The sequence below is a fragment of the Hetaerina americana genome, unplaced genomic scaffold (assembly GCF_022747635.1).
Source record: "Hetaerina americana unplaced genomic scaffold, ioHetAmer1.1.p SCAF_9, whole genome shotgun sequence".
In the NCBI taxonomy this organism is placed as follows: domain Eukaryota; kingdom Metazoa; phylum Arthropoda; class Insecta; order Odonata; family Calopterygidae; genus Hetaerina; species Hetaerina americana.
The window spans coordinates 46135127-46152933 of record NW_027287538.1 but is presented as its reverse complement, the minus strand read 5'-3'; the positions used below and the strand labels follow the sequence as shown (position 1 = coordinate 46152933).

The window sequence follows — 17807 nt, the reverse complement described above, 5'->3', positions numbered from 1 at the left end:
CCTACCACGTGCTGCCAGTGATGCCAATGGCATGATGAGCAATGATTCAATAGAAATATCTACTCAGATTCCAAACCGTCGGGAGAAATATTGGGGAAAAAGATGTTTTTCTGGCTTACATCCTCATTCCAGTACCATGTCACAATAGCTTGGGACCTCATTGTCAAGAGAATTGTGACATTAAAACAGGGTTTCAACTCGAAAGAGAGTTAGAATGTGCATCCATGCTGTCAAAACTGCTTTTGAATTTAGTTAAACAAAGATGTTTGCAAGGGTGCCAGAGAACTCTGAATTTCTCGAAATTGATCATTAAAATTGTTCCAAAATTATGTTGTTTTACAAATTGTTAGAAAAGTCACCAATTTCACAGTGGTACCGGGCATAATTTTGCAAGTTGCAAAAATATCATGTTCCTACCAATAGTCTATGATATTACATGTCTTTACTCCATATGATAGGTCATATAATCAAGCTCTATCACCTATTTCTTGTAGTTTAGAGGAAATTTTATGTGTTAATTTGTCTTATGCAAAGTGTCCATGAACACATAGCATCTACAGACTGACATGTTTCTGGAGAGGGGAAATACAGGTTTTTGCTGTAGTTATGTTGTTGGAGCATAAAATCTTGAAGATGAATTATAAGTTTGGAACATAATGGATATCTGCATGAAAGTAAGATATTGTACAATTTTTTTGCTTCATAGGATGACAGAATGCTGAATCAGGAGAACAAACCAGCAACTAAGAAAATTGGAATGCTACCTGTGGCCATGTCGCAATTGAAAAAACATGATCTTCAGGTATGTGTTTCAATTAAATGACAATCCTCATTATTCTGTTCTATTTTTCGTGCCGTTGAAGTATGTAATCTGTGCTGTGATATTTTAGAATTGGATGATGAAAAAAATTAGCTAAAGAGTCAGGAAATATAGCATTTTTGCTGTTTTCTACCTTTTTGAAGTGGTAATCATGAGGAATATAACAAATTAGTTGTTATTGTATGATTTTTGGTTTTGTTGGGCATTTTTTAATTGTAAAATGCAAGTAAAGATGTGGTAGCTTCATTTTGCACTACTGTCAGCACTGTTAGAATTGCTGTTACTGTTTAATGGCTCAATGCCATTAAGTTGCAGCTATTATAAGGGTGTGAGTATGGATATTCAAAGCTGTAATTAATGTCCCAAGGGGGCGTGATTTCATTTCGCACCATCCATCCTTTCGTTTAAGAGCCAGACTTCAGTGACGTAGTGAATTGGATTAAAAATTAAATATACCAAGAAGCCTCTTTTGTCTGCGTACTTATTTTGTTGACTGAATGAAAAAGTTAAGGAGAGAATAAAGTGGTTGCAGGTTAAGGAGAGGTTAAAGAGTTTAGCTACCTGATTGGCATGGGTGATTTCTTCTCTTCTCCCTGAAGAGGAAGACTTGTATGAAGTTAGGCCTCTGACAGCATTTTGCACCAAAACCATGAACAGAAATCATTATTATGTTGTGATTTATGGTTAAGATACTGTATCCATTTTTATAGTATCAATATTATTTAGAATTGCCCGTTGTCGTTGCCAAAAGAAGTTGTGTGGTTTGAAAAATCCTCGGTAAGGAACATAAGTATGTAACTTTGAAAAATGAAAACTCTTAATGTGGTGTAATGTCTCAATGGGGAAACATTTGAAATAAGCAGTATGTTTCAGGTAAATGGTTATGGCTTGCTATTTCAATGTAGACATTTTGATTTGTCATTGCCGAATATCATGGACAATTCTTTGCTTTTGATTGGAGACTGCTTATAGCTTTGAATTGTGTGACTTTTTGTATTGTGCGGAATTGAAAAAGGTCATTTTATTTATCATAAAAATGCGTATTAGTTGGAGAACACATCAGTCATTTTAATGTAGGATTGTTTTAAAATGAGGAACAGTACTTTGTGAAGGGACCAAACTCTCTTGAAAAGATAAATATGCCTTTGTACGTTTATGGATGTGAACTGTTGACATGGCATACTTTCAATAATGCAGTTTCTGTTATCTTTTTAGGTTGCTTTCATTGAGCACAATGTTTTGTCTGTATTATGTGATTGGCTGTCCCCAATGCCTGATCGTTCTTTGCCTGCTCTCAGGATTCGGAACAGTCTCCTACAATTACTCTGGGAGGTGAGTGTATATTATTATTGTACTTAATAATCTCCTATGTATTAAGGATGATGTACGGAACTAGCATATTTATGTATTTTATTTTGCGTGCTTTCTTAAAGGAGTGATGCATTAAAAAAATCAATTTTTATCGTATGCCTAGATACATGTGTGCACTCCTGTAAATCCTGCTAGAGGAAGAATTTGCATAGTTTGGGCAAATCTGGTTATACAATTTTTGAATCCAGTGTAAAATGATCCTAAGATATTTCTTGGTTAAGTCCCCTTAAAGACATTGCTGGAAGCATTGCATGGGGCTTTTCTCACACAAATAAGCTGTGTTGTGTTTCTTACCATCTATGAAAAATCGTAAGGAAACGTCTAACTCTTTCTGGTAGTTTACATTGGACTTAACCTGGAATTAAAAAGAATCACAAAAATGACCTATCTGTCCTGACAAACTGTCTAAGATGAAAAACCTGCTTATTCTTCAGATGTGTGTTCCCATGCAGTTTTGTCTTTGATAGGCATTTCTATAGACATGGACAATGGGTGGAAAACATTAGATTTCTCCAGTAATTCGCCACATATTTTTTCCTGTAAGGAATGTAGGAATTATTCTTAAAAATGAAGAAAAATTCTTTGAATGGATGAGAATTTATTGGACATAAAAAGTTTGATTCTAATGCAGAGGTCTGTTTTAAAAGAGTGTTAGTTATGGCATTAACTGTGTTTGAATAATTGACATTCATTTAATTATTTAAGTGTGGAATCAAAGGTTATGTTGTGTGAGCTAATTTTTCATGCCAATCCCATCAAATATGATTAAGATGTGGATTTGTTTAGAAATCTTGTGAAAATGTTTAGGGTGTTCTCTGTTTTCCCCTTAAATTTTTGAGCAAAATCCGATCTGAAATGAGCATTTCATTAAGGTGTGATTTTTATGACAAAATATCAGTACGCCATAAACTGAAAGATAGATGGCTGAGATCAATACTAACAATAGACATACATGCTGAGAATATGGATGACATGGAAATTTTAATCCCCTCGGAGGAGTAGGGTTTTACTATAAGCTTTTCCAAGTTCTTATATTTGGTGTTCTCAGAGTTTTATCATGTAAAAGGATTCAACCAGATGCACAAATTGCTTGGAAATTTTCATGTTTTCAATTTTATACATAAACTTGCCCATGTGGCATGACCTTAAGAAAGGCTCTTGCTGGGGTCCCTTGATCCAAAGCATCATTCACACTTTTTACCTCAAAGGACATGTGGATCAATCTAAAACAGCACAAATACCTTACCCAAAGTAAGATATAAATATAAACATTGATCAACTGGGGTGCAGAGGAAAACTAAATTTTTTGCAAGATTGCAAAAACAAAATGTATTAAAATTCATTATGTTCATTTTCTACCTGCCAATCTATGGATGAAGGCAAATTCAGTACAATTTGGAGGTGATTTGAGAGTTGCGAATGTCAACAAAAATTATGACAGAATTATGTGCTTGGAAACAATGCTTTATTTTTATTAATTGTGAATTAAGAGATTTCCATGATTTTCAAAGTTGTTAATTTCACGTTTCTTTCGCAGTAAGTCATCACTATTGCTTGCTTGTGACACTCCCTCCTTGGCTTAATTCCTCTCATTGATTCTTTCCCAACCTCTACATTCTCTCATTACCTTCCCCACCTAGTTCAACCAGGCTGCCATCTGTAATTAAAAAACCAAGTGAAAACTCATAATAATAATAATAATAATACATTTATTTGTCCGGAGATTTGTTGCATATTCATACATACACAAATATAGGACACGTCAGATATAAATTTCACAATTTTAGAAGAGATACAATATATATATAAACATACCAATACACTAGTATAATTACTTACTAATTGGTTAAGCCGGAATTGACGCGTAGCGACAATTCCAGGTATTTGTTTACAGAATAGAACATATTATTTTTTAAAAGGTTAAACAGCTTTTTCTTGAAAACAGGTACTTTTGTTTCATATTTGATTTCATGGGGAAGTTTATTGAGAGTATAAACAGATTCAGTCTGTTTGCTGACGAATCAGTTATTGTTCAAGGCCATTTTGGTGGTAAGATTACAATCAAGTTAATTTTTAATGAGCACCATTGTAATGAGTATGTATTTGGTGCTAGCGAACAAGACTTGTTTGGAATTAATGCATTACATGAGCCAATGTATGTCTGTCAAAATGATGAATGTAATAGAGAGAATTGTAGGGTGTAGCAAGCAACTCTTTATGTCAAATGACCGAGCAAATGCCAAACTGTCAGACCTTGGATTAAGATCTATTATTATTGTTTTGCTGTTATATGATCTCTCCCTCCCTTTGAATTCTCCTCCATTTCCTGTTTCCACATTCTAGACGATAACAGTTGCCAACCAAACTAATTTTAATCAACACGTTCAGTGATTTGGATGGTATTTCATTACTTGTGTTAATCAAAATTGGTTTTATCGTGTTTGCCTAAGTACATATGTGTAGTTGTGTGCATGTGTGTGTGTGTGTGTGTGTGTGTGTGTGTGTGTGTGAGAGAGAGAGAGAGAGAGAAAGGAAGAAAATGGTGGCAGTACATGTAATATATCATTACATGTAACTAATACAATGGGTAATGGCTATTATGAGCATTATTACTTGGTCACTTGCATCTTGCTATATCTGAGTTTTGACCGTGTGTGGATCTCATTGTGGGGAAACTTAGAATATTCCGTGTCTTTCATGTGCGTCTAATCCTCTTTGCTTCTGTTGTGCAGTTTCCAAGGGTGGATCAGTCAACCCTTAAACATTCAGGAATTGGAAAGGCTGTGATGTATCTCTACAAGCACCCGAAAGAAACGAAGGAAAACAAAACGCGTGCTGGAAAATTAATCAATGAATGGGCACGGCCAATATTTAATCTCTCGACTGATTTCAAAGGTGAGTTTTTATCAGCCATTTCGTGATCTGCTGCTTGCAGCTCCCATCAGAAATGTGCCAAAAAGGTCATTACTGGTTGGTTTTCCTTTAATTTGAATGTACTGTTGAAACTGATTGTACTAGGAAAGAAAAAATAATTTTGGAGAAAAATTATTGGGGATTTCTCATTGGAGGTAGATGGTGATGCTCATAGTCATCCTTTCATAGCTCTGCAGCAATCAATTGTTATAGTCTAATCATACTCAAAGTGCCAACAAAATGAGATGGGTGGGGTAAAAAATGTGTACAGTTTGAAATTCCTGTATTTCGGTGCACACATGACTCTGTTAAAGTAAATGTCTTGGCATCTCCTGCAGTTCTTTGAGTTATTCAAAGGAAAGCATCATTGATTTAATCGGCATTACTTATCCATGATTTAGTGTTAAAAGCTTTCGGTGCTGAATTTTTGGGGTGAGGGAGGGTGGTGACCATGATTTGTGATCAGCTTTCTGGGGGTGAGAAGGTTTTGGTAGGGGCGATTATTAATATCTAGAAGTACGGAGACCTCTGAGAGGTCATGTCAAGTGGGTCGTGTGCTTCTATGTGTGAATACTGGAGAAGTGTATTCTCTCAAGCTGCAATTACCCTCGGATTTCCAGTTTTTGGAGAACACTTGCTGGTATTGGTACTTAAGTAGCTTCAGGAGACTATTGGGAGTCAAACATATAACTATACCAAGTCATACTACACCTCGACTAGAATACAAGTCCAAATCATTGGGACTGTCCCTTCTGATTGATTTTGCAGGAATTTCAACACTGATGATCGTATGCTCGTATAAACATTCACTGTTGGTGATTTTTTGTAAGGAATAATTAGGTGTGGGAACTGCAATTAAACTAGGAGTAATTTTTACTGAACTTCAATTTTACTAGGAGTAAATTTAATATTTCTTAAAAAATTTGGAAGGGTGAATGGAATGAACTATTAGATCTAGGAAATTAATGAACGACCAAGCCCAGGACTTAAATATATCTGATTATTCATCATTTTCCCTTACCATTCTTACAAATACCTAGGCTATTCCTAGGTTTTCCTTCAATTGCCACGAATATTCAGCACTTAACTGTTCATCCATAAATCTTGATACATCCATACACTTTCTACTGAATGCACCTAAATTTAATGACTAACATTATTATTATTAGCCTTCAAATTCTGAAACCCTCCCCCCCCCCCGTGTTATAATATTCACAATTGAAATTTGTCTTAAATTGTAAAGAAGAAAATTTAGCCCCGGTATTTTCTGGTTGACAGTGGACAGAAATTGCTGTTTCAGAATGTGGTTTCATGATTTGACTGAGTGCTGAATGTTTAATGTTGGAATTTTTAGCATAGTAAGCTTAATGTAAAAAAAGACTACTTGTTTTCATGCAGTAATTGGATGTCTCCCTTGCATGCCATCTTTTGCAAATGTGTCGTCATATTCTGTTTTCTCTCGTAGCAATGAGCAAGGAGGAACGTGAAATGAGGGACTTGGAGCAAATGCCTAAGAGGAGGAGGGATACTGATGAGGATGAAAATAGCTCTAGTGCCACTCCCAAGCAAGACATTGCCAAAGCCCTGACAGCTGATGGGAAGTAAGTGAATGGTTTTGATTTCATGACGGCAGTGGTGCTGGTAAATCATTGATCTTGAATTATGACGATTAGGCCAGGTTTTGATAATGTCTTGTTAAACCAAAGGTTAACCTTAACCTCTGGTTAAGGGCAAAACTCAGTTTTCTGATCGCTAGTTAAAGACTGATTATTAAACTGCTCAAAAACTGAAGAACTGTGATGCTGCAGTTACAATGTTCACATTCACTAATTGGCAATGTTATTTGTTTATGAAATTAAATTTGTGGGTAACCTTCATGTTGTTTATGTCCACATCAAGTAATGATTGATTTTAACAAGGCATTATAAAATCGGGCTTTAGTATTTATCTCCTTGCTGTAGCTAGTAGTTAGAAGTAGCTATTAGTAGTTACAGTAATGCTAGATCTAAGATGAATGGATGTATTAAGTATAGGGATAGATATTGGATCAAAAGGTTTAATCCTATCGGGGACATATTTCCAATATCAATTGCTTGAGATAATCTGCTGTGAAAGTAAGCTCAAAAGCATGAGAAGAAAAATAGTACTTCTGATGTAATGAATAGGATTATTCCCCATTGTAATCCAATTTAACTATGTTATGTAAGTAAATGTATTTAGTTTGACGAATGACCAGTATGAAATGACCATTCGGGGCCATTTCCTGCATTAACCTGCAGGTGATGTTCTTTATTTACCGTTCTACTGCCCTGTGGCAAGAACTCATGATGCACCACTCCCCTGCAATCGAAGAAAACTGTAAGAAAAACTTTCACATTCGACCGAACTTGGCGTGCTTTTTTTGGTCTTGGCTCGTGCTGAAGCTTCCATTGGGATGATTGATCTTTAGTTTCCACGTCATAACAATAAACCCATGATTCATCACCAGTTATGATCCTCTGGAGCAACTTTGGGCCGTCGCGGACAGAGTCCAACACCTCAACAGCAATGTTAATGCATTGCTGTTTTTGGTGGAAATTGAGCAATTTTGGTACAAATTTTGCAGCGACCCAGGTCATGCCCAAATCATTGGTAATGGCACAAGCCAGTTGATATGTTTAGGTCCTCAGCAACTTCCCTTACGGGGATTCGACGATCGGCCAATACTATTTTCTTCACTTCATCAATGTTTTCGTCTGTTGTTGACATGCTTTGGCGTCTGGCATGCTCTTCGTCGTTCATATCTTCTTGGCCCTCAGAGAACATTTTCTACCACCGATAAATGTTGCTTCAGTCCAAGGTAGCTTCTCCATATGCCACAGTCAACATTCGGAATGTGTCAATGCACTTAATTTTGTTTTTCACACAAAATTTGACACAGATTTTTTGCTCCATTTTTTGGAACTGGCAAAAATCGAAGACAAGCCAAAACATGTCCAAGAAAACAGCTGTCAACAATTAACTGTACATTCAAAATGGCCAAATGTTTTGGCATAAGTGAGAGACATAAGTACCAACATAAGGCCACAAAAAAATCAAAGGTCAAATATACGAGGGTCATCCGGAAAGTAGTACCCGTTCGTGAAATAAAGACACAAAAGTAAATATTAACAAACATAAAAAATTTTATTTGAAAGAGGATACTTTAAACTACTTCTCAACATAATCTCCAAGCAAATTAAGGCATTTGTCATAACGTGTGACAAGTTTCTGTATTCCTGCTGCATAGTCCTTCGCCGCCAGCTCATTGAGATACGCGAGGGACCCATCTTGCACAAATTTTTGCATAATGCAGATGGTGTTTAACAATTTCATGAACAATTGTTCGAGAAACATTGGGAAAATGCTCACAGATGTCATCAATTGTGACGCGCCGATCGTTCCTCACGAATTCGTCAACTGAGCTCACCAGTTGGTCTGTAATGACAGACAGTCTCCCCGAACGCTCATCGTCGTGTGTGTTCCCCCTCCCCATGTTGAAGTTGCGACACCACCGCCGAACAGACGACTCGTCCATTACATTGTCTCCATACACCTCCTTTAATTGGCGATGAATATCACATGGGCGAACGTTTCTTGCATTGAGGAATTTAATCACTGCCCTCACTTCACAACTGGCGGCGTTCTCAATTTTTTTAAACATTGTAAACAATCACAGAAACAACACAGGCAATGCTAGCGTCACGCAACTTGGCTCAGAGAAGGCAGACAAGCCACTGAAGCTATCTGACCTCGTCCAGCGGCTACTCGCGTCGTCAGCACTTCATGCGGCACGAACGGGTACTACTTTCCGGATGACCCTCGTATGTAACCCGCAAAAATTCAAAATTTGCGATACTTTTTGAACATACCTCTCTTCAGATTGTACTCCCATCCATTTCATAGGACTGAGAATGATGTTTCGTTTAATTGTGATATTAGGTAATTTTTTACCTATGCCATCACTCATGAGGTTCCTGGCAAAAATTGAATCTATAGTAGGCATGATTTCATTGATGCCTGTGGTGTATAAAGCAATGAGGAATGATACTCAACATTAAATATGTAATCATATCCCAAGCACACAGAAGAAAAATCTGGAAAAAAAATGATAGCCTATTTTTAGGTTTTATACTGCAAAAGTTGGGAACAGAAATCGATAAAATGAGTGCCCATCCTGTTCTTTCTTTATTAATTTCCAGTTGCTATTTCTTCCCATCTTCTACAATATTTCTCTTGCCAGAGGATGGAAATGCAGGTGTCATATAGATGAACTGCCATTGTTTGTTTTTTCTCTCTCATAGAAGTCTTGAGAAATTTGTGCATTATGGTGAATGGGATTTGTTGTTAGGTGGTGTTGAATTTTAATTTACCCCACAGTAACAAAATTTCTTGATCCAGCCATAGTGTGCGCTATGTAGAGTTTGCACCCAGCATGTTGTCAATTATCACTGATCAAACTTTTTTACATATGAGGTAAATTTGTCACTTTTTCAATGCAACAATTTCAGAGTTTAAAAATCATTCCCCTTGACCAGGTTTCGAACCTGGATCTCTCAATGTCTGGCTGAGTTCTTTAGCCAGTTAAGCTATCGAGGTGTTCTCCTAAACTCTGAAATTTATGGAAATTTAAAGGAACAAGATGCTGTGGCAAAATACCGTACATGCACTGTCACAGACATTCAAAGTTGTGCTACTGTTGTCAAAGTTTCTTGGAATTTGTCAGTTTTTAGTGCATTCCTGCATTTTCTGATGAACCCTTTTCTATTTTATTCCAGAGCTCTGCGTCCTGGAGACCCTGGGTGGGTAGCTCGTGCCAGAGTGCCTCAACCTTCACACAAGGATTACGTTGTTCGACCCAAGTGGAAGGTTGACACTGACATTGGAAGGGTGAGTGTCTGTTTCTTCTCTGTCCACCGAACTGAATGTAGTTGGGTATGCAATAGTAGGGGGTTAGCCAGCAAATCCTTGAAATCTAGGAAAAAATGGGGAAAAGCTAGGAATTGGAAAAAGATTGAAAAATATCCTTTTAGAAAACCTGGAATATTGGAGAATCAGTTACATTTTACCAGAAATACATAGTAGATAGCCACAGGAAAAAATTGGGTATTTTCATCAAATGAATTTGACATGATTTAATTAATAATATTTTTAAACTAGTGGCTTTCAATGCGATGTTTATTCTGCAAGTATCTCAATAATTGTGTATTATTTGTGTATGCTTGGAAGTAGCCTTCATCTAGTTAGTAAGTTTGAGGATCGCACAACAAAATAACTGCTTGCTTACTGCTGTACCACGATTGAGCAAGAATTCTAAAATAGATAAATACTACATAGTTGGAATGAGTAGTAGTAGTATTTAGGGGAGGCGACCGACAGCTGAGGTCATTTGTGCCATAGGGGATGGACAGGAAAGGATGAAGGGTGGAGAGAAACCCGATGTCGGAATTAGCCTACTCTTTACGAAAGGCGCCAAGGGGTCCGCAGGTTAACGTCCCATCCGACGGATGGTGTACTCACTCAAAGTGCCCTCCACAAAGCACCTCAAGTAGGGATCGAGATACCTCTGAAAAATATTCAACACCGCCGGGATTTGAACCTGGGCCCTCTGGGTGGGAAGCCAGTACTTTAATAGCCCATTACTTGCCTAACGGCTAGCTGTAAATAATACAGAAAAGGTGTGTGACACTGTTAACATTCATTTTGGATGGAAATAAAAGTCAATTTATGACTCAAAAATTCCCAAGTGAGGGTTATCTCTCAACTGTAGGCAGAATTTTCATTTAGGTGTGCCATTTGGAAAACTGTTTTTATTAATTAATCATCTACGCATAAATGTCTTTGCTTTAAACTGGCGAATAAAATTGAAATCTTTCAAGTGTTCTTACAATGCGAGTGGATAAACATATTGAAAGAGAAAATGATATTTTTAACATCCCATAAAAAAAATGTCAAAATGGAACGGATCAGTTGGTCGAGAATATTTGCATTGTGTACTCTTGGGTTTTATTTCTTTTAATAGCATGTGATTCTCACTTCAAATATGCCGGTATAGCGATGAGCAGTGACTATCAATTGGTTGGCTTAATAATTATCGCTGTTTGAAGCGATTTATATGGACATTTTAATGTAATATACAGCAAGTCAGTGGAAAGCATATTAGTATCCTTTAAGCATTAGCATAGGCAAGTGTAAACCACAATAAATGCCTGAAAATGTTTGGTCTTTATTTGCAATGACTCTTCAGATTGGCAAACGTCCATCTTACTTACCTGGTCAGCCTCATTTTATTCAGGTTCATTAATACCACAACTTGTTTTGGTACAACCATTTGGTGCGGTATCTCCTGCAGTTTCTTGGAATAAGGTTCATTGAGTTGACTTATTTTTTGATAGAACATGTTTCTTGTGGTAATGCCTCATGTGTAGTTAGTTGCTGTACCTGCCTGGCAATCAGGTCTTAACTGGTCTTTTACCAGCCCCCAACTCTTGCCATACTCTTTCCATTGGTTCAGATTGTTAATTATTATAATTCCACCATATTGTACAGGAAATACAACTTTCCCTTTTCACCCTTCATGGCTATGTTTTGCATTGAAGCCCCAAAGCTATGGCAAGAATCACGGTCAATAACTGTAGGCAATAAGAGGTCTGATTAAAAGCCAGTTACATTCATCCCCTTGGTATTTCTCAGATGGGAATAGTATGAGGTGGGAAGAAGTTGCTGTCTTGCATTTGAGAATCAGGTGCATTGCCCTGATCTACTTTTTCATCTTCACAAGTCAAAAAATTCCATCCCAATCACCTTAATGTATCTCCTCCTTTCCCGACCATGCCTTTTGAGAGTGTGTGAGAGATAATAGGCACAATTGTTGGTTATAGTGACCTATATTATACCTTAGGTGATAGCAATTGTCTGGAATGATGCTCTTACAATTTGAATCAAACCTGGCCTTGTTATGTCTCTTATGGTAGGTACTGATGGAAAGAGTAATCATTACTTTTGGGAACTCAAGACCCTAGATTTTTTTTAGGGATCATTTTTTTTCAGCTTCTTCTTCTCATATCAAGGTACTTAATGGATTGCTTTTGTCGTGAAAAATGGGTGTTAATGTCAATGCATCCTGTTGAGTCCAATCATTTATTAATTGATTTCTTCACAGTATATCATAATCTGCATTTTAGGTTAGTGTCAACTTAAAAATGGCTACTATATGGGCATCTTAGAGGTGTGCAGTTGTAGGGATGCTAAGTAATGCATAATACAATTATTTGAATACTTAAAAGGTTCAGATTTGGTTGCTAGAAAGCACTGCTTTGTGTACTGTAGAGAGACAAAGCTGTGTTGTTGTAGTAGAGTGTTGGCATTGGATTCAAGTTTTGAAATCTAAAAGCATTTTACTTACAGGTATCCAAGAAGCAAATGAATCGCTTTGAGAAGCACATGAGGAGTTTTATAGAGAAGAAGAAAATGAGTCAGTCTCGACGAGCTGTTGGCATATCCATAGAAGGTCGCAACATGGCTCTATAGTGTACATGTTGTTACTGCTGCCATTGGCATGTATTTTATTTTCTTAATACAAACATTTCAGCTAATTTGATGTTTGTACGAATGAGCCAGAGGTTTGTAATATTTTCGTACCTGTAACATGAGATGTGGAATGTAACAAGTGTCGGTTTTTGGAAGGTTTCATTGAGTGTATCTTCCCAAAACTTTGTCTTTTGTAAGACTATGTGATTATGATTGACGTTTGTGTTCCTTAGATTTATCATTTGACAATTTTCTTGGCATCTATTAAATTGTTTGCCGATGTATAATCAGCATTAAGTAGGTGCAGAGTTGGGTATTGGCAATTTTCTGGTCTTGTTTTCTTGTGCTCTCCTCATAAGAGTTCACCTGAGTGTTAAAACCAAGAGCACTTATCGATCAATGTGACACACACCAGGTATTTTGAGATAAAATTGATACATCTTTGTTGTTAAATACTGGCGATTATAGTTGGTTGAATTGTGATGCCACTTAGTGAGTTATATTCTTGTGCTTACCGTTCATTTTCTTGTAAGAATTAGAAGATAACGAGTGGAAACACTATGCTAGGTGTTGTACATCATGATTTTCGTTCCCACAATGCCTTGACTTTGTTGCAGAAGTTTGCATACAATGTATTATTTTTTGTGTTATCACATAATAATCCAATAATATATTTTTTTTTAAGATATGATCTCATTAGAATTTCCTGTACTATTTTAAGACATGTCCATGGCACACCTTTATAGCAAAAGCAAGCATAATTTTTTTTCTCATAATTAATTAAACCTTTCAGTAAACTTTCTTGTTACTTTCGAATATTTTTCCTGCAAATAGGTAGGATTTTGAAATATAGTCCAATAAATTTTGAAGTTTTTCAAACTAATTTTTCTCTTTGAAGTGCAATGTATTTTTATCAAATTTTGCTTTCAAAAACCGTATTGTTTCCTGAAAGATTCATGGTAAAATGGGTTCATTTCTTGTGAGTCGAAGGTTTAATGTGATAAATTCTTTCATGTCAACGGTACATAAAAGAGATGATGACGTAAATGGAAGAGTTTTTTCTATTCTGAGTTGCCTTGTTATTAGGCTCTGAAAAATAATGCCACAGATGCTTCAGAAACTTCAATAATCATCTGTAATTTTATGTATAAATAATGTAAATATATATACATATTTGGAAATAAAAATATTCCCAACATTTGGGGTGTCTTATTAAAAAAAAAAAATGTTCAAGGAATTAAGCCTTGTAATGAGATCGTCACATTTTCCTAGTCCCAGCCATTGGACCAGGATATCAGTTCTTTAAACTAAGCACAGAAGCTGTTGCTAATCACATCCATCTGCAACAGTTTCACTGTTGAAACCTGAGTATTTTGAAATCCTATGGCAGCGATTGTACTTGTCAGCTTAAATCCTGCACAGGTGACTGCCAATATTGCCACAGTTAAAAAATGTATGTTCACATATTCCACATTAAACACTGTGATGGCAGCAGGAGACTATTTCACATCGAAGAAGGGAATGAAACATAATTTGTCCTAATTAATACGGATATATTATCATGGCCCGGATAAGGACATTTTACGTGAGCTTCGCACACTTTTATGTACATTCCATCGCTTTATTGTTGTCTCCAAGCCTTGAGAAGGAAAGAGAAAAGTAAAACCTAGGCCATGATAACCAATCCTTATTAATTGGGAGTATGAATTATTTTATTCCTTCTTCAATATTGGAGAAGTTCTACCAAAGTAGAGGCTGAAAACGACCAGCTAATGGTTTTATATTCTCACCATACGTGCACTGTTGGTATGATTAATTGGAGGGATGTCCTAATCAATGTTCTCATTGGTTGTTGCGGTTAGAGTCTTTTATCAGTGGACCTTGATTGTCGTCGTGGTCTTCTGTATAATGGATTGACCGAGGGAGTTGATCTGTGCTCCCTTTCCCGAAATCGTCGTGAAAACTCTCGTCACCCGAATGAACTTGCTGCTGCTACTGCAGTTGGGCGAGGTGCACATGGTGGCCGGTGGTGGTTTGGGGCAGGAGTAAGTTCCCGCGGGAACGCAGAGCTGCCCGTCGAACACGTCGTCGCCCTGACACGACAACCAAGTCCTCTCCCCATCAATGCAAAAGTAGTACCTCCGACAACCGGACTCGAAATCCTGAAAGAACCCGTTTCCCGCTTGGCAAGGTGACTGGACAGTCGAGGACGAGGCGGCCAAGACCTTGTGACGGGAGCAGTTCATCGCCTTGTGGTCAACGCACGCCCTCCCGTCAAAGCCGCGACCATCCGGACAGACGAGGTCCTCAATGCGGAAACCCCCGGCGCAGCGAAAGTATCCTCGGCAGTCCACCTCCAGATCCGGATAATAGCCGTCTGACAGGCTCTCGCAGCCCCCGAAATCCGGGGAGCAATTGGATCCCGGCACGCACCGCCTTCCATCAAACATGTGTCCTCTCGGGCAAGACAGGGTGGTTATCCGATCACCCGCTTGGCAGTAGAAGTACGATTGGCAACCGGAGGAGTGGTCAGCCACGTAGCCGGCCCATATCCCTGCACACGCCCTCCTCTCGGAAGGCGAGTCCGACGGACAGTCCACCTCATCGGCCGGCGCGCACCTCTCCCCGTCGAAGGCGAATCCCCTAGGGCAGATATAAGAGATACTGTGACCCCCACCACAGTAAACGTAACCCCGGCAGGATGGCGAGCCGGGATCCGGGTGGTAGCCGTCCGATTTGCCGGCGCATGGGGTCTGCGAGGGCTGCGGTGCTTCTCCACACCACGTCCCGGTTCCGTCTGAGACGGCGCATCGGTGACCGTCGAAGGCTCTGCCCTCCGGACAGGCAAGTAGGATGGCCCTCCCTCCAACCCCGGCCTCGCACTCAACCTTGCGCCCGCACTTTGACCCCGCGACCGGTCCGCAAGGTGGTCTTCCCTCGGCCCTTAAGGGAAGGCAGACCAGCAGGGTGGACGCGAGGCAGGCGGCGGCGGATGGAGGGGCGTCACCCGGGGGAAGGAGGACGAGAGAGGTGCGCGGGGGGCAGGCGTGGTTCGAGGTGACCTTCCCGTTGGTGCAGCGGTAGTAATGACGGCAGGCATCCGCGGAGAAATTGCGGTGGAGGCCGTCCCGTAGGAGGCTGCAGGGTCCGGTGGCCATCGGAGTCTTGGGGATGATCGGCGGTGGTCCCCGCACCAGGATGGGGGCGGCGGACGTGGACGGGGGCGGGCATGCCACGAGGTTTTCCGGGAGGCAAGAGGGACCGTACAGGTGTCCCTGTGGGCATGGAGCCACTGAAGTCAGGTGACCTCCCCGACAACAGAATGAGCGACGGCAGTCTTCGGATGAATCGGCATAGTTTCCATCCACCCTCCCAGTGCAGATAGGTTCCCGGCACATCCATGGTGTTGGCACACATTTCTGTAAAAACGCATCATATTAGCTGTCATTTAAATCATGTCATTGATTATTTTAGAATCACAATGCAACAATTTCAGAGTGTAAAAATCATTAGTCTTGACTGGTATTCAAACGTGGATTCCTTGGATGTCTGGTCCAGTGTGAAAGAACGCCTTGGTAGCTTGACTGGCTACCAAGGCACTTGGCTAGACATTGAGGGATCCAGGTTGAAATCCTAGTCAAGGTGATGCTTTTCTCTATTTGTTTTCCTTTCTATCCATTTTTATTTTTTCTGCAAAACCACATCTAATTGGTTATCCTCTTTCCTCAATGATCTAGTTTTAAAAAACCTGTGATGCTACAATATGTAGTTGGATTTCCAAACAGACAACAAAGCTACTCTGCCCCCAAGTCGAGTGTTTTTGATAACATTTTCTTTACTGCCAAAATTCTCTGTCATTAACACTGTCTATTAAATCATAATATATGTGCATGGAAGTAAATCTAATTAATATGTTTTTCTTATTGTGTTTAATTGGAAAACTCATTGTGAACATTATTTCTTTTTGACCATAGAGCATCAAAACTCCAGTAATTATTACCGAGTTGTGCTCTATTTACATTCTTCCTCAGGAATGATATCAGGAAATGTTTTTTTTTAAATTAATGTTCGTTCCAGTAAATGTTTTAACAAATTAAATACCAATATTCATACATGGCAAGAGTAATAACTGATTTTCCCGTAGTACTGATGAATTCAATATCTCCATGTTAAAAAAATGCCTGTATTCAAGGGAAAATAGATGCTGATAGGAAAACTGCTTTCAAGCTCCCAGAAAATGTGGGAGATGCTACAACAGTATCTTTTATCAATAATCATCCGCTTGTTTTTAATGCTTTCAAGCTGTTTGCCATTTATCTCAGGAATGCTCCCACAGCAAAAATAAGCATTAGAGCTTGAGCTTACCTTAATGGGGTAGCTCCATAATGGAGACCTGATTAATATGTGCTCTTTAATGGTCTAAGGAGAACTATTTGAGTACATTTTCCATCATGAGGCATGAGTAAGTCACCATCAGTCAATTGCTGATTTTCAAGCTCATGACAAAATCAGAAATCAAGCTTTTCCCCGGAAGTACTGAAATTGGCCTCTTAGGTTGTCCAAAGTATGAAAAGGGGTAGCTTAAAAATGGAATGGAATTATTCAGTACTACTCCTGATTCAGCACGAGGGCAATTTCTAAATAACAAACTGAGAGGGGTGAGGGGGAGGAGTACAATTCCATTGGATGCAGTGGCAGGAGGTAGACAGAAGGGGGATTGGGAGGAAGTGGAAATTTCACTCAGGGTATCAAATTCATGCAAAAATAAATTGGCAAAGTGATAGCTTCAAGTTTAACTGGCAATATTAACAGGAAAGAGTGAAAAGATTTGAAATCCCTGCTACGGAGCTGGCATGTGTTAATGACGGAGACAAAACACTATGAGTTGGGATGGAATATGGAGTTGGAGCTCTGCAAATGCCTCCAATACTTGCGTCAAGTCGTATTAGTTGCATGAACACTGTTGGGCAGGTCTGTCTTTGATGATGAAATGGCAAGGAAAGGAATTAGATCAACTCTTCGCGATCGCCCCATCTCCATGCCAACTATGCATTGGGTGCATCAAAATTCTAATAGAATCTAAAATCTAATAACCTGTTAACGCTTTGAGTGACATGTGTAATTGCAAAAATTGACCGGTTATCTTACTGAGAAT

General features: G+C 38.8%; 2 protein-coding genes across 2 annotated transcripts in view; one reads left to right on the top strand and one right to left on the bottom strand.

Moving 5' to 3' along the window:
- The window catches only part of LOC139698707 (protein IWS1 homolog), a 30753-nt gene extending 16903 nt beyond the window's left edge, over positions 1–13850 (top strand). The window contains exons 7-12 of the mRNA XM_071597586.1: positions 707–802; positions 2036–2152; positions 4924–5086; positions 6570–6705; positions 9901–10012; positions 12530–13850. Coding sequence (XP_071453687.1) covers positions 707–802; positions 2036–2152; positions 4924–5086; positions 6570–6705; positions 9901–10012; positions 12530–12652 — 747 coding nt within the window. The 3' untranslated portion in view covers positions 12653–13850. The remainder of the gene's footprint in view (positions 1–706; positions 803–2035; positions 2153–4923; positions 5087–6569; positions 6706–9900; positions 10013–12529) is intronic.
- Positions 13851–14523: 673 nt separating this feature from the next.
- LOC139699061 (cell death abnormality protein 1-like) overlaps positions 14524–17807 on the bottom strand; it is a 102812-nt gene continuing 99528 nt past the window's right edge. The window contains exon 6 of the mRNA XM_071598062.1: positions 14524–16071. Coding sequence (XP_071454163.1) covers positions 14524–16071 — 1548 coding nt within the window. The remainder of the gene's footprint in view (positions 16072–17807) is intronic.